Consider the following 24,641-nt stretch of genomic DNA (forward strand, 5'->3'; position numbering starts at 1 on the left):
TTCAAAACTTTCACTTGACTTTTTTAAGAGGGCATTTACTCCCTAGTCAGGCATCCAAAATATGAAATCCTCCCAAAGTTTGCTTATTAAAGTGAGCATCTGGTCATATTTTCAGTTTAAAGTGGAGGAGTAGCGGGTCCGGTAATTAATAAAAAGTATTCACATTTTTAGAATTACGTTGGCATCCCTAAACTTATTTTCTTTGCCAATCACAGCAGTGCATCTAAACTTTAATTTCCACAAATATTTGATAAATTATTAATGCAAAGCTATTTTTCATAGATATTTACTGTATGATTATTTATCTTCTAGATCAATTAGCTTACCAGATTTCATTTCATCTTCACCAGATCCATCCCACCTTCAGCAGTAGAAATATGCTATTCAAACTTTCAGTGAACCTATTTAATATATCCTCCAATAATCTGTTTTCATCTGACATAAGCCAAATACTCTGACCCAGCTCAGGTTTTCTTTAGATCAGAGGTTATGTAGGTTGGGAAATGCTTTTGCAGAGGTTGCCATTAACTATTTCCTGCTTCTATCTGACACCATGCAAGTGCCTTTTTATGGAAATAGATGAATGTTTACTGCTTCAGATATTTTTGCTTTCATTCTATCATATTCAACAACAAAATATCACTAACTTTTACTACCCATGGAATTGCCAACTGTGTTGGCTTGACTGAACAGATAACATCATCACTATCACCTACTTTTACTAATACAAATATTTACTGAGATTTTCAAAATAAAATTATTACTTCCTTCTTGGGAATGGTGGATTTAATCTTATATATATTGCAGTTTATAATTAAGTATTATTTCAACTTTGATTACAAGTTCAAGCAGTCACAGGATTTAGTTCCTCTCTCTATTCAGCTTGAAAGTTGAATATCTTTCAAACTTTCAAAGCTTGAATTTTGTGGAAATTTTCATAGAATATGGGAGCATCTGTTTTACTATCCTTACAAAAATGGGTTTGTAACTGGGTGACAGGCATTATTTTGACATTTTCACTCATGAAATGAGAAAAGCTTAATTTCAAAATGCTTGGGGGGGGGTCCTTATAATACTCTGACCTTAAAAGTAGCTTTACAGTTTATGTGTAACTCAAAACTTAGTCTGATTACTTCAGACTTTTTTGCCTGTTTATTCAACTTAAGTGCTTCTCATCTTTGCTCTTGATAAAGTTCAATCCTTTCAATCACATTAAAAAGATTATTTCAAGGATTATTATCAGGAGACAATAATCGCTTGATTATTTAATCTGAACCTTCCAGAATGAATAACAGAATACAGAATTGGAGGGGACCTTGGAGATCTTCTAATCCACCCCCCCTGCTCCAGCAGGAAACCCTACACCATTTCAGACAAATGGTTGTCCAATCTCTTCTTTAAAATTTCTAGTGTTGGGTCACCTACAACTTCTGGAGGCAAGTCCTGCCACTGACTAATTGTTCTAACTGTTAGGAAATTTCTTCTTAGTTCTAAGCTGTTCTCTCCTTGATCGTTTTCCATCAGTGCTTTTTGTTCTGCCTTTAGGTGCTTTGGAGAATAGGTCAACCCCTCTTCTTTGTGACAGTCCCTTAGATACTGGAACACTGCTAGTCCTTCTTTTCATTAAACTAGGCATACCAATCTCTTGCAACCATTCATATTTTTGGCCTCCAGTCCTCTAATCTAGTGAAAGACAGCATTCACCAGTGTTTCACTAGATTTGAGATCTGTTCTTCAAATGTGCTGAGAGATTTCCCTTCAAACACCATCATTCTCATAATTGTTCTCCCAGTGGGGTAAGGCGAGGGCTTGGGCCCTCCAAGTATAGTGGAAGCCCCATGTACTCTGTCTCACCATGCCCAAGAGGCCTGAGCTCTCTCCCGGGTGTTCCGCTCAGGAAATTGTTTAATGACTGTGATTGGGTGAGCCAGGATTGTGATTATTGAATGAGGTGGTCACATAGCATCTTGCTTAATGGCTGCTTCATTCAATGACCAATATTCCAGGCTTAATTGTGATTCTAAGAGAACACCTCTAACCACATTTACTACTTTTTCCAATTTTTTAAAAAAAAACCATAGATAGAAAATGATCTTATGAGGTGAAGTGTCAATTGCTGTTCCCTTCATAAGATTTAGCAGAATTTAGAAATGGTCAATCAAAGGCATATACCACAAATTGGCTTCAAACTAATTGCTCTTATAACTCAATAGGAATATTTTGATCATTAATATGATTAAATACAAAGAAAAGAAATAAAATTAAATAAATTGTAAGGAACATTGTTCAACCATGAAAAAATAATCTAAAATCCATACTTACAGGCTGAGGCTGTTCTGCAATACAGCAGTTGAAACACAACCAGAACTCACTCATTTTTTTTTAACAGTTCAAAGTGCAAATCTTAGAAGTTAGGAGCAAGACACGACACTTCAAATCTGAAAGGTATCTTGCCCTAATAATCAGTGTGCATGAGGTCCCACAGTAGCTAAATAAAATTCGTCCTTTTGAGCTTTTTTGTCTACAAAATGAACCAAGTTGGCATTCACGTAGCTTTCTTCTTTATCTCTCAAGGTATTGATTGCAGCATCACCAAACCAATAGTTTCCTTCATTTATTAGCGTTTTAGTAAAATCCTGGAAGAAAAACAGAAAAGAGAAAATTAAAGAAATGTGATATATTGCTTGTTACACCATGAGGTTTTAATTGCCAAACATTCCATAGTCTACAAAGTTATATGCTATACGGAACTGAATATAAAATTGCTTTTTCTACAATAAGATCTATAAGGAATAAATCTCAAATATGTAGAGATTCAGAGCATGTACTTCCATACTTCTCAAAGAACACCAAAAAAGGCCACATTAAATATTCCATGCATTTTCTGCATGTAATGAAATGACACAGTAATAGTCCTCCTGATTCTTTAACAGCAACCTTATTTATTATTGCAATTACGGTAAGTTTCTGTTAGATTATCCTCTGTCTCTGCAGTATTTGTTTATGTCACCAGCCTGCTAAATAATCTCAGTTCATTTAAATGTGTTTAAGCAACCTGGTTGTGTTCTTGCTGACATGCTATCAGACGAACATAAATTGTCTACTGCTACCCGACTGCTGAAAGAAAGGGAGTTTTCAAAATATAGACTATTTTTGAACTGCTACCTTAAAAGGTGATAAGCTCCTATAGTGGAAAAATTGAAACACACAAGATTCCATCCGTACTTTTGTGAGACTGAAGGGGTAGTTAATCTCTGACCTAGGTTTCTTTTTGAAAAGTTAATGAGGCATTCTACTACTTTTATTTAGTTGTTTGACATATTCTCCCATATTCTTTTTACTATGGCAAAAATATATTATCAAAGCTACGTGGTATCAGAATGTATGATTAAAAGCCCTTAAACTGTTGTGCATGGCCAATTTACAATCTCTTGAGCAGTGGTGGGTTCCATATCCCGTCACAACTGGTACGCTGTGATTGAGCCAGACATCCACGTTGAGCACGGGCACTGTGTACACATGCACACACGACTGCCCTGTGATGCCCCAGCTGCCCGGTGAGGTCGCACAGGCCATATGCTGTGCGAGCATGTGCAATTGGCTCATTTCCCTCAAAAGACGTAAGGAATGCGGGCAGGCGGGTCCACTGAAACACCATCCCAGGATGGTGGCCGCTGCTCCCAGTTGCCACTGCTACGCTCGTACCAGGCCGTACCGTCCGGAACCCACCACTGCTCTTGAGATTTAAATTAGGACAGTTTACACGCATCGTAATGATATGCAGGAACCTAGAAAAGACCTAGTTATTCTTTTGGGGAAAGTGAAGAGTGATAGCCTTTTGGATGAAGGCTTTGGGCTGGGTTGTGTATACAGTATGTGGGTTGCTTACACTGTGTGCTGTTTCAGGGCATTCGTTATTTCTTTTTGTCATTTCCATTTTTTTCAATATTTAAGCTGCCCAAAGTTGTTTAAGGTTAGGTAGCCTAAAATTGTAGAAATGAAAATAATAATTAAACCCCCACTACTGTTTTCTAGAAAAGATATGGATTATGCAATTAAAACAAATCTTTCTATATACATTCTGAATGTTAGTGTGGTTTTTGTTTAAAAAAAGACATCCTATATTTACTGATAATTCCCTTTTCTTTCATTTTGAAAAAATATCTCTTCATTTTCATAGCCCTTCCTTTCCCCTAATATATTTTGAGTGAAGGTGGCTAAGAATCTGGAATATTAATACCATATATTAAGAATGGGAAGTTGTCTGTCTGTCTGTAATAAATACAGAATCCTCTGGAATTTTCAAACCTAAAGGATATATTTTTAAAGTTATCTTCTTCCTTCTCTTACCTCCAAGCTAGTGATACAGAAGCCATACAGGTAAACTTGAAAATTAGAATATCGTGCAAAAGTTCATTTATTTCAGTAATGCAACTTAAAAGGTGAAACTAACATATGAGATAAGGCTCATTACATGCAAAGCAAGATAGTTCAAGCCTGGAGAGAGATGTATTCAGCAGGTTCTGACCAGTTCTGGAGAACCGGTAGTGGAAATTTTGAGTAGTTCCGAGAACCGATAAATACCACCTCTGACTGGTCCTGCCCCCATTTATTCTCTGTCTCCCGAGTCCAGTTGATCAGGAGGAAATGGGGATTTTGGAGTAACTTTCCCCTGGAGTGGGGAGGCAATTGAGATTTACAGTATCCTTCCCCTGCCACACCTATCAAGCCACACCCACAGATCTGATAGTAAAACTTTTTGAATCCCACCACTGCATCTGGAAGTAGCCACCCCCACAGCCCCACTGCACTTGTTCCTTAAGGGCCACCTACACACTCTCCCCCAACCAGGAGCAGCTACTCTTAATGCTAATGTGCCTGCTGGCCATCTGTACACCCTTCCCGGCCTAGTAGCAGCCTCTTAACTGCCTGCCAGCCTGCTTCCAAGCCATCCAGGTCTCACATAACAAACTGCAATCCACACTAACCACAACGAAGGGAGTGCTAGGATTGCATTGCTGAGCAATGCAGTCATGTGACATTGCACTATATAAGTAAGGTGACCAGATTTTCAGATTGGTAAAGAGGGACACCTTTTACTGGGGGGGGGGGGTGATTAAAATTTTTATGCGGAGCAACAAAAATTTTCATACAACACAAAAATAATATTGTAATATTTTTTTTAATTTCAACATAACTACAATTTACAAATATAAATTGTAACTGTTGCCAAACATCACGTGACCATGAGGATGCTGCAATGGTCGCTAAGTGTGAAAATGGTCGCTAAGTGTGAAAAATGGTCATCAGTCACTTTTTTCAATGCCATTGTAACTTTGGTCACTATACCACCTTTCTTGCCACAGTTCTTAAGTGAATAACTGCAGCTGATAAGTTAGTAACATAAGTGAATCTGGTTTCCCCATTTGACTTTGTCAAAAGGTGATTATATGACCCCAGGACACTGAAACCATCATAAATACGAATCTGTTGCCAAACATCAAAATTTTGATCATGTGACCATGAGGATGCTGCAACAGTCGCTAAGTGTGAAAATGGTCGCTAAGTGTGAAAAATGGTCATCAGTCACTTTTTTCAATGCCATTGTAACTTTGGTCACTATACCACCTTTCTGGCCACATTTCTTAAGTGAATAACTGCAGCTGGTATTTTGTATTTTGGATAGAATCTTTTTTTAAATAGCCTAAGACAATTTAAAAAAAGAATCCACACAGAATAAATTGAAGTAAAACATTTCAAACTATTCTTTCTATGCACAATATATTCAAAGTATTGTGCAAAAATTTTTAAAGGGCATTTCTCTCTTATGTACACTTCAATTTATTTTGTATAGAATCTTTTTTTAAATAGTCTAAGACAATTTAAAAAAAGAATCCACACAGAATTTTAAAAAATCCTATGCACAATAAATAAATATTATTTTAAAATACATTAAAAAAATAAAAGAAAAAAACCCAGCTCACTTACCAGCAGGCACAAGTGAGCATTCCAAGTCAACCCAGAATGATGTAGATGTTAATACAAAGAACTGAGCAAACTGAAATGGTGAAATTAATCAGGGAAATATTTTTCAAAGAAACTTTCTACACGAGCAGACCTCCAACCTCCATGCCCCTCCACCCTGGAAAATCCAGGAAGTAACACTTGCGACCTCTCTAGCCAAGTGTTTCCTGCAGCTCTATGGTACTTGGTCATTTTTTCTTATAAAATGAGGTAAAAGGGGCGCGGGGGGTTCCATTTTGTTGCTTTAACATTTTAATATCTTCAATGAAAGTACTGAGACAGAGAGAGAGAAGTTAGACAGGGTGTCTTTTGTCTTGCCCGGTTAGGATTTCTTAAGCAAATCCACTGGGCTTTCAACATGAAGCCAGAAAATCGGGACTTTTAAAAAACGGCCCGGGACACGGGACAAATTGTTATAAAGCGTGATTGTCCCGCTGAAATCGGGACGTCTGATCACCTTATATATAACCACACTGCTTAAGAGACAGAAATTCCAATCTCAATTACCAAGGAATACCTATAAGAGCAACCATTGAGCGACCATAATTAAGACAAAAAACTTGGTTAAGTTAAGCAATCACTAAGTGAAACCTTGACTAGGTTTATGAGCTAACTTCATCTTTCCTTTGCTTCACAGACCTGAGACAGTCATAAATGTGAGAATTGGTCAAAAAGGTACTGTTTCATCACTGTCGTAAATGTGAATGATTGTTAAATGAAGTAGTCGCTGAATGAGGGCTAAGGGTAACTGGAAACATCTTATTATTTAACAAAACTAAAATTGGCAACTTAACAGTTTTGAAATGATATTTTTAACATTATCAGCAACTGTAGGCTTGAGGATGGTAGAGACTGTAGCTCAAAGAAGCTAGGGAATTCCTGAGTTAAGGAAGTCTGTCTGATGTTTAAATCATTTGAAATCTTTAATTCAGATGATCCATTTGGTGCACATATTTCTCTTTCACTAATTAAATTTGTAAACTGGTTGAGGGTTTTTTTCCACAGAAAATATGGCATGCAGGTTCTTGGAGGGGTATTCTTATACAAGGATTTAATGGTGCCTTGAGATGATATCATTATCTATACTTCCAATGCTATCAACAGATGTTGCACTGCTAAAAATTTTTGAAGCACTCAACTCTTCCCTAAGAAGTTTTGATTGGGCTTGAAAATCTCTTTGTGACTAACATTCTAACTTACTATAATTTTGCTGTTTCCTGTCCTATTTAGGTATTTGCTTTAATACATTTTATAATAAAATTAATTACATGTAAATGCACACATACAATATTGTCTTGGGTTATCATGCGCGAGAGCTTGAAAACTCTCTATCCTGTAGTCCATATTTTCAAAAGATAAAGTGGGAAACTGAGTATGTGAATATGAACATGTGTTTTAACTTCTTGTATTTCTTATTTAAAAAGTATATAGGATCTGAAAATGATCAATGTTTTAAGAAATTTTACCATCCTAATGTCTTGATCATGTTATGTATGTTATGAGTTTTTACCATAAACATTCAATATTGATAATTTCTTATATGTTCTATATAGGAAATCTACTTTCTGATTGATATATAACAACTGCATTGAAGTCATGTAAAACCAGCATTATCTGAGGACGGTACTGCTTTAGCGGCAAGAGGCTAGTAAGAACAGATAGTAGATAACTTAGTTTATTTGTTCTGTTGAGGTTCTGGCACATAACAAAAATTAGGATTTCCCATTGTAATATCAAGCAGTATTTTTCCCCTGGAGTCACATGGAACTAGTGTTAATGGGTCATATAAATTATTTTAACTTTCATAGATGAATTGCCCCTATGTAAACCTTTCCCTCTTTCCACTCCTGCTCTCTATTGGGATCACATAACCTAATTTGATATTCATTAAATACTTGGCATAACCGATGCATCAGACAGCAAGTTTTTGCTCTATGGATAAACATGCTGCTAAATAAACCACTACAAAATGCGGCATTCTTGAGCTGCTGTATCACATAAAACTAGCTATAATAGATCTATGTCCCACTACAGTATAAGATAAGGTTGACTCTGTGATTTTCATTATTACTAGATAAGGCTCCTCCTTATGCATAATAAATGCAATTCTTCCCATTAAAATCATTTAGCAGTTAATACATTTTAAAGTTACAAATTAAAGATCTCTCTCCTTCAGAAAACACATCACGCTCAGTTACTCCCACGCAATTTCCTTTACAGCTAACAAACCTATGACTATTAAGGCCTTGTAAGGCATGTGGTTATTTTTGGATTTCTGCTGCTTTGTGAACATTTTCAGCTTTCAGACTGACTATAAAGAGATTTTGATATGCACAAAATAAAAAGATGGGTTTCCCCTCTCTTTATCTCTGTTTTAGAGTGATGCAAACTGTTTGGGCCCGAATAGTTTATGATACCGATCCAGTAATTAAATAAAAATGTTTAACAGATAAACATTCCAAATTAGATCAATGCTTATAAGATCAAAGGATTTATTTCGGAGTTGGATTTTAACCCCCAACTATTATACCATATTAAAATATTTCCCCTTACTTCTTATTGTACATAATTTATTTATTTGGATTGGAAAAAATATGAAACATAGGGGTGTTACCAATAATGCATGAAAAAGCAGGGGTCGGAAATCTATGATCCTCAGATGTTATTACCAAACTAAAAGACCCAATATCCTTCACTATTCACATCTGAACTGGGACTTGCAGTTCAGTACCTCCAGGTTCCAGATCTTAGAAGATAGTACACTCACTAGTCAGACATTGAAAGTAAGATTATGTTCATCGTATGAAAAACATTGGAGACACTTCAAATACAGTTTACCTTGTGCATTTTACATGCACTTCTGTATTTTATTTGAACATCTCTATGCGTAAGTGTTCTTTATAGTTCTACTGTCCCACACAGAATACCCCTTCTAATTTAGCAAATATTTCCACAAGTGATCTACAAAATATCTGCGTACATGAAATTAACATTGGGATAAGAAGAGAATATATTCAATTAAAGGGACAAAGTTATAATAAAACTAAAATGAACAGCAGGAGAAAATATTACTTCCAATTTAATTTATTGAGATACACTTAACTTCAAGTGTAGGTAGTCTTCGACTTACAACAGTTCATTCAGTGACCGTTAAAAGTGACTTATGACCATTTTTCACAATTACAACCTTTGCACCATGATCATATCGAGATCAAAATTCCCATTATCATTTCAAGATTAAATTCAGCATCTTCATATATGTCTTAAGGTCATATGGTCCCCTTTTGCAACCTTCTGACAAACAGATTTGCTTTACAACCAGGTTATTAACTTAACAACTATGGTGATTCACTTAACAACTATGGCAAGAAAGGTTGTAAAATAAGGCAAAACTCACTTAACAAATGTCTCACTTAACAACAGAAATTTTGGGCTCAATTGTGGTTTTAAGTCAAGGACTACCTGTACAGATATTGTCTTTTTACTGCTAATTTAGCACAAGGGAGAAGTTCACTCTCCATTGCATATTAAGTATTACTTTAATCAAAATAAAACAGTCTATACACAGTCCAGTTGCCACCTGAAAAAGCACCTTTGGCACAACCATGACCTACTGAGAATCTGTACTGACACAGGGATACAGTCTATACACAGGGAAAACTCAATTTTTGCTGCTGGAGGTATCCATTGCTCTTTTATTGTGTTACAGCAATGAAAAAAAATCCAAAAATATTGGTTCCTGATTATCTTGGAAAACAAGGGTTTTAAAAAATATTTTTTTATTTTCTATCAGTGCAAATGCGGTTCATTTTATCCCATTTGCTTCCATGCTTATTCCTATTTCTGGGCTACGTAAAGGAAATGCAAATGGACTGGCCATACAAACTCTCCCACACTTCCCCATAGGTAGAGATAGTTTCCTACAGCTCAGTAATGGATGCAGCTTCATCAGCAAGGGATTATGCTGTTATGCTGACCAAGTCTGTTTTTAGTCATTTCTGTGTTTAAATACTGTATGGTTTTAAATAATGATAGGCACAGTGCTAGTGAAGTATAGTGCAGACTTTCTGTAGGATGGCTAATTGTAGGTAGCTTTACAGTATTATAAGAGAAACAACACAATAATTAAAAGTAGCCTTATTATGAGAGAAAGAAGCAGCCGACAAAAGCATTTTACTGACTTACAGGAATCTGTCATTTAAACTCTGTAATTACAAGCATGTTTGACTTCATGAAGTGCTTGGACCAAGAGACTGAGAAGAAACTGGGAGCCAATAGGGAAGGAAGGATACTTTAAGAAAATTCCCTCAGTCTCTGGACCAATCAGGCTGTGACTAAACCCAGCTGTAGCCCCTCCCGCTGTAGCTACAGGAAAACAAACTAGTTTTGTCTAAAATTACAGACCTCACTGCCACCAGTAATTGTAATTGCCTCAGTTTTTTTCCTTTGTATCACAACTAATTCTAAACTTCTGTGTCTGTCAAGAACTAATATATTATAGAATCATCCATAATGCTACTCACCAGTTCCTGAAAATGATACAAATTTTACTGTTTACTGTTTGACCTCACTGTCCGGCCCCGACTAGAATGAATTTATGAGGGATGTCTGTTGTTTTAAATTGTATTGTTTTTATGTTTTTTATATTTTCTTTGTAAGCCGCCTGGAGTCCTTTGGGATTGGACGACATATAAAAGTTTTAAATAAATAAATAAATAAATTTACAGTGTTATTTAGAATACATTAACTATGAATCTATAGCCCATTTTAATGGAAATTATTCCAATTTTAGGCTGAAGTACACAAATGTACAAAAGAAGCTGCCATATTTGGTAAAAAGTATGTATCATAAATCTTATTAATGATTTTACTAAAAAGATACTGGCAGCTAAACAATCTAATCCAATATGCTCTGAATTCCCAAATTTTAGAACCTGATCTAAGGCCATAGCTAAGACTAATGTTCTAACTACATTTGGCAGGGATGTATGTGCCCGCCTCATTAAAATGAAATGTTTTAATAATAGTCAAATAAGATTAAGGCAGTGTACAATTTACAGTAATGATTTATACAAGCTCTGTGCTTGCCAATGAACATGAACCACACAAGCCAAATGTTCACATGGCACTCAATACCCCCAAAATTATAGAAACGCCTCTCAATTTTTCTAGTTCCAAAGGTCTTGGAAAAGGCTCCTATTGCTGCCTTTTGTGCCAATATTCACAGCATTAAGCATAAGAAATTTTTACCATCAAGAGGAAGAATGTGAATATTAATGGCAGTTGTTGATCAATACTGTGTTGTTTTGGGTAGATCCTGTGAAAAATAACCCAAGAATAATGATCATTTATCTAAGATCCAAAGAACTATTTCACAAAGTTTAGGTTTATATTTAGATGATAGTGTACAGCCAATGATCCCAGGCTTGTACACAATTTTCAGCTTAATTTAAAAAATCCTCTGGCAAAGATAATTGGTTCTAGGAATAGAAAGAATGGTGATTCCATCCTCCATTTTCCTCAGGCCTATCCACTATTAGGATGTGACTAGAATCTTCCACAGATGCTTTATGTGGTCTTTGATGGAGTTTGGTTATCTATTATAATCACAATTTCCTGCCTGTTAGAAGAAAGGACAGTATAAGGAATTATTTTTGGGACATATCACATACTACTTCATATAGATTACTCCCTTCCCACCAATCATCCAAAAATCTACCTGTGTCAAAAAATTACACAAATTACTAAATATGTAACTCTGGCTAAGGAAAAAACCTGTGTTCTTATTCACTCTCCTCTCCCCTCCCCCCGCAAGACTATGGTGGAACTAGTTGAATCACTCCAAACAGCTGGGTGATTAATGGTCTATTGTATTCACATCAGCACCATTATTCTGATAAATCAGAGCTTATGCAAACAGCAAATCACATGGGTGAGGACACATCTTATTCCCACTGAAATATTTGTAGTCAATTTCTTCAAATGACTATGGTTCTAAATGCTGCTGAAAACTTAAAAGCAAAAAGCAAAACAAAATGCCTGAAATCAACCAAGGGTTTTCCAACTTTATAGGAGTATAAATTCAATTGCTGCTGTTGCAAACTCCCCAGGCTCCGTTTCAGTCTTACAAGTTGATAAATATTTTTAAAGGCACTAGTAGTAGCTGTCATCAGAAATGGTTTCATTTGTCTAAAACAGATTTTGTAAAATCCCAATATCTAGCCTCTTCAGAAGATGGTGGTCTTGCTTATCTATAAAGCTTAACATCTCAAATTGTGACCACATTGTCTGCCTAGCACTTTGGAAGACTGCTCTGATTCTTTTCTGCTAGGCCTGGTTGCTAAGGTGCCAGCTGCTCAGCCAATTCCAGCTGAAACACAGATCTTTCAAGGGGGTACAAAGGGCTTCATTATCTTTTCTCAGAGCACTCACATGGAGAGAATGAAGCTCTTGCTGGCCCCCTCTCTTGAATAATTCCAACCTCTCAATCATGCCCATTTACATATGAAGCGCAATGGAAGGGAAAGAATCCAACCTGTGAAAGTTTCAAAAGTTATACCGTGTGTCTCTGCTAGAAATTGTTCTCAGAAACTGAAGCACTCTTCAGGTCCATGCATTCAGAACCAATAACTTTAACATTCTCAACCTTGACATATAATTAAATAATTTCTAAAAAATATGCCATTGTCAATACTCCTACAGCCAGACACATAAAATGGCACTTATATACTTTGCAGAAATATTGAAAACAATTTACCTGGCAAACCCACACATTAATTTTTTAAAAAAATCTGAAGAATAATAGAGAAATTAGTGACAAAAATAAACTTTTACAGAATGTTAATTGGTTTCAAAGAGGACTATAGAAAAAAGTGTGTTAAAAAATAAAAAAATAAAGTAACAGAGATAACAGTATCAGAGATATTAACCACTTACAATACCAGCTAATTTTCAATTGTACAGTGGTAAGGACCATTTTTCAAGAGAGAAAGAATAGAAAGTTTGTAATTTTGTGAAAAACTAATAAAAATTAGGACCACTGAAATAGAAATTATACACTGACATAGCTGATTGTAAACTGAAATCTTAACAACTTAGAATTATCATCAATAATACTGTAATTTGTTTCAATAATTGGTTCAAAGCAAATTTTAGTATGAGGCAGATTTAAAATGTATTTTTAAAACACTAGTTCAGTTATCTTAATCATAATTTAGGAAGACTACCTGAGATCCTTTTAAACTATTAAAATATTTGGGTTGTTTTGTCTATGGATATTCTCAGTCATTCAGGTAATGGTTGTCTCAAAGATACTTTTTTTTCTTTTCAAAAGACAACTTTCCTTGAAGAAGTTTTTGAGAAGCAAAATGTCTTCAAGGAAAAAACAAGTTGCCTTTTGAGAAAAAAAGTTTCTATGGGACCACGGGTGTATTATTCTGACATTAATACTAAAATTCTGAAATCATAAAAAATGATGTTAAACAGAAACATTAGTTTCTATTACAACGTATGTATTTTTCATTTTCGCAAGGGTTTTTCATTTCTTATTTGTCACCATTTTAAAAACAGTAAAATAATAAATTAAAACACACACACCACAAATTAATGCCTATCAGATTAGCAAATGTCTAAATTAATATTAAGTTAAATGCCATGAAAGTCCTGATTTGGACAGCACAGGACAACTACGGAGAATCTTCTTAGTTATTTGCCTTTGATCAGGAATTTAGAAAGTCTTATCTCAGCCTTTCCAAAATCCACATGGGTTGTAAAACTCTTGAAGCCTGGTTTTTCCTTATCTCTATTCAGTAATATCAAAATTAACAAATATTATTAGGTTCCAGGGGTATTTAAACCACTAACAAAACTAAACTTTAGTTGAAACAATTGCTTAAGAGGCTATTGAAAAATATATGGCACTCCATCAAGCTCTGAATATATCTGAGAAATTGTTTATTATGTAATTCACAAATGGACAAGCTTGATTGGATCCCACCTCATGACAGGAATTATACTTTTTATAATTTAAGTGAAGTTTCAAAGGTTTCTATTAATGGTAGCAGAATATGTTTTCATCTGAATTTGGGAGTCTTTCTTCCCACACTAAAATTCATCCAGGGAAAGAAATATAAGTGAGTTTGCTTCTACTAAAAACCACTATCATGTGTCTAAATCTCTATCTGATCCAATTTCTAATCACAGATCTGCAGTTTGTAATAATTCACCAAATTATGTGTTAAAATCTAATCACTTTTACAGCCAATGATTTTATCATTCATATTTTTAATTTTAACATTTAATGATGTACATATCTGTAGGTAATATATTGGATTTATAAATAACTAATAGTTGATTGATAGATGCAACAGTCGTGTTAAAACACAAGTGCAGATTGGTGTGAACATCCCTGCAGATTATGTTGTTACAGATGGTTGTATCTTATTAGCACTCTAATGGACCTCTAACAACAACAACAAAAATCTATTAAGCAGACTTTAAATAAATGACCATTTTATTCTCCACAATATATTTGCATTTATTGCATCTCTAATTAATTATTTTCCTTAAACATTTTCTCTCAAGAGTTTTTAATTTTGCTATCACCTTGAGAATTATATCGCATGAATTGTTTTGTGATAAAATCGAACAGATGTTTGAATTCAGAGCTTCTTTAAATTCATCCTATGTCCATTGCACATTACATCCAAGCTGTAACCAAGAATAATTTAAATGGTTATAGTTCTGGGCTACATATTGTGATTACTGCATATATACTTTCCTATTAAACAAATGTACAGACATCTAGGAATTTGGACTAAGCTCCTTTTCTGGACATAGAAAATCTTAAAGATTTGTACACAATGAATTTTATTTCATTATTTTGGAGGTAGCCCTATCTGCATTCTATGTATGATGGTTTCTTAGTAAAATAAGGCCAATTAGTGTAAAACAGAACTTAAGCGTCTCTTCACAATCAATGGCCAATATCATCTCATCAAAGGACACTATCACTGATAAGTAGAGATGCCCTCCCCATATGATCACTTGTGGTTTCCTCCTCAGAGCAGCAAATGTGATTAAATTCCAGCTCTGCTAAAGTACAAAAAATCGCTACAAATATAAATTTGCAATTGAACATTGCAAGTAGCAGGTTCCTATTGAAAAGAAATTCTGTTTCATTTCATCAGTTACCTCCTGATTTCTTATGGGTTTTTTAATTAGTTGCTAAGACACTGTTTTCTCTTTGTGCCTTCTTTTAACACTGAGCAGCTAAAGGGTTTGTACCTCAGCCTTAAGAACTAGTTTTTTTTTTAAAAAAAAAATAATTTTGCCAAAATTAAATTAAATTTTAAATTGGCCAAGAAGAAAAGTGACACAAATTAAGGATGAGGATCTGAAACTGTTGGGATGCTCAGATTTTTGGGAGGGAACATATAACGCCTCCTCTTTAATTGTGTAACTAGTGAAAAGGCTGGCCTGCTCATCCAGTATTCTCGGTGTTTCCTTAATAGGGGCAATGAGGACAACTGTTAGTCATTTCAAAAGTTATTATGAGAGTAGGGGAAGTAAAAAGAAAAATGGAAGTTCATCAGTGTAATTGGAAGATGTGCCACAGTTTGCAAATGTACAGATGCTTTAGATGTAAAATGAGAATATGATAGATGACTGAATTTTTGCAAAAAAAATTCATTTCTTTTAGAATATTATTTATGCTCACAGTGACATTGTGACAACAAAAATTCATTTCTTTTACAATATTATTTATGCTCACAGAACATTGTGATGCACATAGTGCATATTTATTTCTATACATTTGAAATATAATTTGCAAATATTAGAGGTTTTTTAGCACCAGAATTTTATGAAAAAACAATATTGAATAAATAATCATAGATAAAGAAAAAGCTGTTATTCTTTATAGTTAGCATTTAGGCTAAAGTTATACATCAGGAAAAGTGTGCATTGTTAATCGATCTGCCTATTCATAACTGAAACGCAAGATTGTCCATGAAGTACGTTCAAATAACCGATTCTAAAGTCAACTTGCAAACACATCAGAGCAAGATGCCAGAATAATTTCGAGGATGGTTTGGAAGCCTCATTTCAGTTATGACTGCCAGTTCTGATCTCATGATTTCCTAGTTTTCTCCAACTCTGTCAAATTAACAGAGTATTACTGGTTTTGTCTAAGACAGTCATTTATGTACTGATTAGGACAATGACTTCATTTAGTAGCTGCATATTAAGGCAGGAGACCTACTTTTATTCAATATTTTGACAAAATAGTTCTTTTCTCTCTTATTTTCTAAATTATGAAGGCAGAAATAAGGAAAAAAAAAAAACTTAGATGTGAGGCCAATTTTATAAAAAATAAAGTTATTAATTATCAGGTCAAAATAACATTTTATATTAAATGTAATAATTCTTTAGTCTCTTCCTTATTTCTGATATTAATTACATTTGTTGCAACATAAAATAAGTTATTCACGGAAGAGTTCCTCTTTAAAGAAATTTGAGATATGTGATGAGCTGCAGTCTTCTATAGACAATTGAATTGCCTCTCATTTCAAAAAACAGCACACAACCTAAAATTATATGTTTCTACATTTTAGGGCATGATACTATAAATAATGCTAGTGGGGAAACAGAAGAATTAATTACTGTCAAAGTAATTCATTGAATTAACTGAAGGTCATGAAGTACCTAACCTTCTGTCAATTTGGTTGTATTTATATGAATATTAATGAAGATGTTCTTATTGTAGAAACAGAAGATATTTGCATATCATAATTCCACATACTGCTTTGAGAGGTTCATTACCTAAGGGATATTTGAAGCACTATTTAGAAATTCATGAAAGAATGTCATGGAACCAAATCCATCTAGTTAAAGTTAAATTCCTGGCATTGCCTTGATGAGCACAGTACCATGATAAATGTATTTTCCCATCTGTTCTTGCTATTTAATTTAATAATTTGCAGCATTAAAAGCAAATAGTTCTTCCTCAATCAACCAATGCATACAGCAAAGTTAGTAATAATCAGACCCTTTTCCCTTTGATTAAAAAGTCTACACTGAGGAAAACACTGCAGGAAAAAAATTGTATTAACATCAATGTACAAAGTACTGCTTTGAAAAGCTACAAAAATGTGTGAATTGTATTGTGTGAAAAAAATGGAAGAAAAGCTAGAGAAAAAAATAATCCCATTTGCGTGAAGTCTATCAAGTTTCAGGCAATAACATCACTTAGATAGATGATGAAGTTTGTCTGGGAACATGAATTCAAGATTTAAATGATTTCAATCCTACATATTCATATTCCACCAGTTAATCCTTGCAAATCAAAGGTGCAAGTGAACTTAATTAGACCCAAGCAGCTTTCTAGGAAATGCTTCAATATTTTATGAGAAACAACATTATAATATTTTACAGACAAAAGAAACTTCAAAACAAAGGATTTTCCAGCTAATTTTAAAGTGGAGCATTACCATAAAAGCTATTACTATTACATTCAAAGGGTATACAGTGATTATGTATTATTTATAATATATTCTACACAAGTTATCAAGGTCTCTCATATAAAAGGTGGATTCTGAGATGGGCTGTCATACAGTCTTTTAAAATAATAAAATATGCCCCCCCCCCCCATTCCACCACCACCAACCATCATCACCACCCCACCAATAATATAATAATCTACTTTCTCTTCAGGTACTTTAAGCTCAATTGATTCCTGCTTAGGTACATGTCACATTGTCTTCTGAACAGATCTTTATAATTTAGTCTCTCCAGATTAAAAACTACATAGCCTAGATTCTCCATTTTTTATTCATTTATCAAACTAAAATGCTCATGTTATTTATAATATAGTAAAATAGATTTATATTCTAAAATGTTTTATTTAAAATTATGTTTTAAAATCTACACATATATTTGTGAACAAATACTGATTATATTTAAATATCATGAAAATGGGAAAGTGAAAAAGAATGGATTAGCCAAATATACATAAAAGAATAAAGCACTTAAAGTAGCTGTAAAGTACATTCACTGTGGGAAAGAAGCAAGCTGTATTTAAGTAACATGATGTATAAGCTCTGTTACCTTCCCAGCTGTTGGCATAATCACATTGCTCTTTATAGGTAGAAGACCAAACGGTTTGTTCTCTTTAAATCTCTTTCTCCTCAATCTCTCTGCTCTGTTGGTGGGGGAAAAGGTTAGGCAAAGGAGAGATGCCTACAGAAATTGCTTGCTTTCCCCCCACCCCCCAGAGGGGAGAGATTGAAGAGAATAAGATTTCAAGAGAATACTGTTAGCTGTTTGTGTAGCATGCCTGTGGTTCTCAATCCCTGGCTGCCCCAGGTTGTCAACATGATCTCACTTCTTTCAAGAATAGCAAATAGTTTACTATCTTGCAATTCCTCTCTTCAATATCTTTACTCTGCAAGAAGGAAAAAAAATATCACAGGTCAGGCACAGGAGGTGTACTGACTATAATGACAATCACATGACTGAGGAATGCTGCAAATATTGTTAATTGATTATAAAAGGGCCATAATGTTATTTTTAAGCATTGTAATAACTTTGAAGGGTTGCTAATGAATGGTCAGTAAGTGAAGACTGCCTGCCATAACTTCAGAACAAGCAACATTGAACATGCCTCTTAGAAAGGACAGGAATTGGACTTCCTGGGAGGAGCCTGCTGGTGGTGGCAGCAAAAAAATCAGCTGCCTCCGAATTCCTGGCTACGTACCTGTTTAGAGGATCTTCCATCTGACGTCTTATCAGGTTTCTTATCCTTCAGGCAAGAAGGAAGAAAGAAATTGTTTTGCTGGCAAATGCTCTTCGATTTTTGCAGCTTTTGTGCTTGCAGGGAAGGGGGGCTAGCCCAGGCAGAACAGCTGTCCGTGCTGGGAATTTCAAACTGCCTTGTGCAGGACAAAGTAGGTCTCCCCCACTCAGTTCAAAGTTTTGTTTGATTTAATCTTATCACGAGCTGAATCCATTTCCGTGCACAATAATTGTTTATCAACATTTTAGCTTCTTTTCTTTTTCTCCTCCGAAAAATTATTTACTTAGAGGCTTTTAAAATGGCGCCGAGCAGGCTGGTTTCTCCGGTAATAATGAACACTTTTTATTAATCCTCACAAGAATTCACAAGAATTCAAAACAAAAGAGATTGCTTATCATATGTTTTGGTTTCACAATAGGTCAGCAGAAGCTTTTTAATTAGTTTTATTCCTACAAGAATTTTACTCCTTCATTAACTTTGCTTATCTGGAAGTTAAATGGTGAGGAATCTGCTGACGGTCTTGTTACAATGTTTACTCACTGAAAGTTTTGCCAAGCCTTAACTTCAAAATAAAAGGGAACTCAGCCTCTTTACTTAAAGCTGCATATTCAGGCAATAGAGTTTTATTAACTGCAGGCAGATAAATTTTGAAATGGCTTCAAAACCAAATATTAACTTGAGTTGGTAAATTTTTTCTTATTACTATTCAAAATACCAGCTTCAATTTTGTAAAAGGCTTTCTTATCCAGCTGCGTTACAAGATGGCGATTTTATAGCTTCTGCGTTTGATATATGATACACTCAATCAGCTCTATTCTCCTGAAGACTTCTCCTTATTAACTGTTAAAAGTCTATAAATAGTATCCCATTTAAAACCGAGGGGAGCAGAGACTTTGTTTGTTTGTGCATTTTTTATAATGGCTCCCAAATCGAAGCAGTCTAAGCGTTTCCTTAATAATACATCTCAAGAAATTGTTACACATCGCTGCCCTTGCCTCCCACGCCCTCTACTGGAGATCTCTTAATGCAAGAATTTCTTTTTGAAACCCTTAAAGAGTTCAGACAGGAAATTAAACAACTTTTATCGGACTTATATGATAAACTGGACGCTAAGATTGCTCAAACAAGGGAAGATACGATCAGAGTTATGACTGTTATGACAATGTTCTGAAATGGAGGACAAATTGGAACTTTTGGAAAAAACTAATTCTAATTTGACATCTAAAATTCAAACGTTACAACAGGAAGTTGAAAATGCTCAAAACAACTCGTTATGATAATTACAATAAGACTGCGTTTGCAATAAGAGTCAGAGGATTGCGTGAAAAGGAACAGGAGAATTTGAAACAGACCTTTTTGAAGCTTTCAGACGTTCGGTGGGAAGTCCGGATTTACTTGATTGGCAGATTCAAAAAATTTATCGCCAGAACTCGTGTGTAGCAAAACAACGACAGCTTCCGAGGGACATAATTATATATTTCACCCACAAGAGAATCCAGAAATGCGATAATACAGAAGTTCTACAATAACAGGCTGCGAATCGATGGACAGGACTTGATTGTTTTAAAGAAATACCATCTCAAATATTAAGAGCAAGGAGAGACTACACTTTCTTAACTGAAAACTCAGAGATTCTCAGATACAATATAAATGGGAAGTGCCATCTGGTATCACAGTCACATTTGAGAACCAAAAATATCGTCTCAATTCTGTTTGCGAAGCCCGAGATTTTTACTACAAAACTCTGAAGGCGGGACTTCCTGATTCACCCCGGACTTGGAGAAAGACAAGGAGAAGGAGAAGATAAGCAGCGGGACACGTGGCTACAAGGCGGAGGGTGTTGCTTTCCCTTTCCGGAAGGGCAGAAGAGTAAAGAATAAGATCCAGCTATGCCTTTAAAATACTTCTTAAATTTTTAATTTGAATAAAATTCAGGACTCCTGTCTGGTATAAAATGACAAAGCTGTATACCGATGAAGAGATATTGAGACTGAAAGAAGCGGTGCTGAATTTGGACATATATTGTATGGGACTTATATAAGACTTGTTTGAATTTTAATTTAAACTGCGCATGATCTATTCTTTGGGGCGAGGAGAGCGGAGATCATAGTTTTCTTGGATTGTGGTTTGGGATGAATGGAGTCGGGTGCGTGGGGTAGATGGAAGGGTAGTGAAAGTTCAATTAGATTACCTTGATCCAGAATGTAAGCTGATTTTTGTATAAATTGTTATTTGAATACAAGGTTAAGAAAGATTATCTGGAGAGTCTACACGAGGGTGGAGTAAATATGAGAGGAGCAATGGATGAGGATAAAATATATATGCGGACACGGGTAAAGGCAGGATGGGAGGTATAGAATTTATATGCGGAAGCAGGTAAAGACATTGTTTAAGATTTTAAAAATAATGAGAAGCTGAGTTTAATGTTCGAGAGTATATTGACTTTCTTTCTTGGGGGGGGTTTCCCCCCCCTTTTTTCTTTTTTCTTTTTATTATTCTTTTCTTTTTTGTTCTTTATTTTTTATTATTTTTTATTATTTTGTAACTTCTAATCTATGTGGTTTCAATATACTCCAGACTTTGCTTGATAAAGAACGATGCCGGGAATGGGACCTGGGAAGTCGGAAGGGGGTCAGGGAGGGGGGTTCAGGGTGGTGGGTGGGGGGAGGGTGGAAATATAGACTCAATTTTCAGAACAATGAATGCACTTGGATACTGTTGCTTTTTTTTTTCTTTTTTCTTTTCTTCTTTCTTTTCCTTTTATTTTTCTTTTGTTTTAGTACAAACAAATAGACCAATGAATACTAGAAATACACCGAAGCGAGGTGTAGAGGGAAAGAAGAGGGGGAATTAAGAGGGAGTGAGAAGGGAATGTAAGGAGGGTGAGATGGTGGGAAGGGGAGAAAGGAATGGTTGAGGGGGAGGGGAAGTAGAAGAGGGGATTGTTGGAAGGGAGAAATGAAAGTTGGAGGGGTAGAAGGAAGGGTGTATGTAGGATAGAAGTGTTATGAGTTGTTTATTGCTTCTTTTTTTTTTAACTGCACAGTATTTAAGTGATTGTATAAAGGAAAATGAAAATGTAATAAAAGAATCTTTGATCAGAAAGGACAGGAATATAAAACACTTAGTAATATCGAAAGAAGCACCTCAGGAAGCTACTAAGGGACGTTGAGAGTGACAGATTTGCCTAATAAGTTAGATTCGGGATCAAACAGGAAAATATCAAGCACAGATGGCAAACTGCTATCCTCCTTAGAACTGCCGAAGAGGCAATTAATGTGCTAATGGTTGTACATCAACAAAGATGCAGCAAGACTGTGATTGGAGAATATGGATGAATAAATATGCATTAAAAAGAGAATGTGAAAATACTTAACCTAATGCCTTACCTAAAGTTATGTTTAATATGCTACTAAGAAGAATGAGACCATATTTGGGGAGACAAATGCCAAATGTACAGACAGATGTCAAAATACCGGTAGTCAAGGAAAACTTGAAATAATGTCAACTAGCATGTTTAGTGAATTTATATGGAAAACAAAAAACTGAAGGAAGGTTATAATTTTATCTTCTTAGATTCAAACAGGTAATGAGAATAATTAGATGTTTTGTTAAAAGATGACTAACATCACAACAAGCCACTGAATAAATACCTAGTTTGTATCACTCATTTTCAATGAAGGAATGCAATATGCAAAGTTTTTATATATAGGAGACGACTGACTCCTTTATTCATAGAAGATCCACAGTGGGAGAGTGGTACAGCTATCATTTGGTGGCCAATCGTTGCCCTTATTAGCATCTTGAAAATAAAATTGAGTGAATAATCCACAATCTACAGAACAAACTGCATTCATGCTTTCTTTCTAATGGCCCTGTTTAAGGCTTCAATGTCTTGTTCCATTCCAGGATGCCCTTCTACTCATAATGAATTTCAATACACGTAGTCCTCAACTTACAACTAGTCACTTAATCATCGCTTGAAGATATGATGAGCTTATGAGCCCCTCCTCAAATTTATTATTGATGTCCCACTTTCCAAGTCATGTAAATGGCATTTTGGGTGATTACATTTATGACCAGTTGCAGAATTCTGCAATCATGTGTCCACGATTTGCATTTTTTTTCCTGTTTTCCAGCAGAATGCCAAAAAATTGCCCATTGGATTTGCTTAATGACCACAATCACCTACTTTACAATCATTGTAAAGATGAGCATAAAATCAAACTCAGTCACATTGATGTCATGACCGCAACAACTTACAATCAAGATTCTGTTATCCATTGTGGTGATAATTTGAGGACTATCTGTACTAGAATTAATACTCTCTCAGGTAGCATCTTGCAAGCGTAACTGAAGCTGTTTATTAGCTGCTGAATCAGACTCAGGTGGCTGCAGTGGATTTTTCCTATTTCTTATCCACTTCTTGGTCATTGTAACCATCCTAAATAAAATGTAATTACTCACCCATTTCATTTTACTTTTATTACACACAGACATTCAAAACCACAAAATATGCTCTTTCTCAATAGAGCAAATTACAGAACAGAGTAAAAGCCTAAAATTATTATAAACAATAAGACTAAATCTGAAAAACTGAAAATTTAAGAAGTGATACAAACTAACTCTGGGGCATACTTCTGTGAACCTGTGAAACTGAACAAAAACATTTATCAGCTCTAAAAATTACACTTTTCTTGATATTGGCTATTCCAATTTTTGGATTCTAATCCAAATATTTCATGGAGAATTGATTAAGACCAATTATCTAATTACACTGCATGATAGAAATTGCAAAATAATCCTACATGATTTAGTATTTTTGCTGCTTCGCAAATCACTTCAGATCAAGTATCTTTCAATCCGATAATGGAGATCAAAGTGCAAAAAAGTGGGATTTTCCGTGTTTTCTCTGTGCTTGCTTATTCACTTTATGAAATGAAATTAATACAGTTATGATATAAGACTGATAGTTTACTAGTTTACTTGGAAAGAAAGTTCAGCAGCTATTCCACCAGACTGCACCAGAGTAAGAGAAAAATCAAGTTACTATAAATCCTGCTGATGAAATAGGCCTATTTCTTAAGGATTTCAGTAGATTATTCAATAGCCATATTATTAATCTGTAGTATGACAGGAGGTGAAGGGAAGAAAAGTGAGCCATATCATCTGAGACAGTGATGTTGTTCTGCTCTACTCCATGAGTTGCTTTGCTCTCACTGGCCATGAAAAGAGACCCAGAGTAGCCAACAGTATCATAGCATTTCAGTTGTATTATATCAATCACAATGAGAACCGTATAATAGCAATAAATCAGGCCTGACTCTTGCTTTCCTTTTCATTCCCAACCTCATTTTTCACTATGTCTTGCCTTTTTAGATTTTAAATATGAGGGTCGTATAGGTCCATAGCCCTTAACTTATGGCCACAATTGAGCCCAAAGTTTCTGTTTGCCCCGTTTTACAACCTTTCTTGCCATAGTTGTTAAGTGAATCACTGCAGTTTATAAGTTAGTAACATGATTGTAAAGTGAATCTGGCTTCCCCATTGACATTGCTTGTCAGAAGGTCGCAAAAGGGGATCTTGTGACATCCCCCCCCCCCGGAACACTGCAGCCGACATAAATATGAGTCAGTTGCCAATTTTGATCACTTGACCATGGGATGCTGCATTGGTCATAAGTGTGAAAAACGATCATAAGTCATTTTTTTCAGTGTCATTGTAACTTTGAACAGTCACTAAATGAACTGTTGTAAGCTGAGGACTACCTGTACTTATCGGTTTAGCCTTTCCAGATGAAACACAGGATAGAAATACTGGAAAT

At 35.1% G+C, this 24,641-nt stretch overlaps 1 protein-coding gene across 1 annotated transcript in view; it reads right to left on the reverse strand.

Annotated features, from left to right (window-relative positions):
- Positions 1 to 24,641, reverse strand: part of CDC42SE2 (CDC42 small effector 2) — a 68,269-nt gene that overhangs the window by 20,298 nt on the left and 23,330 nt on the right. The window contains exon 2 of the mRNA XM_032213955.1: positions 2,323 to 2,636. Within this exon, the coding sequence (XP_032069846.1) occupies positions 2,323 to 2,376 (54 nt within the window). The 5' untranslated portion in view covers positions 2,377 to 2,636. The remainder of the gene's footprint in view (positions 1 to 2,322; positions 2,637 to 24,641) is intronic.

The sequence above is a fragment of the Thamnophis elegans genome, chromosome 3 (genome assembly GCF_009769535.1).
Source record: "Thamnophis elegans isolate rThaEle1 chromosome 3, rThaEle1.pri, whole genome shotgun sequence".
NCBI classification, from domain to species: domain Eukaryota; kingdom Metazoa; phylum Chordata; class Lepidosauria; order Squamata; family Colubridae; genus Thamnophis; species Thamnophis elegans.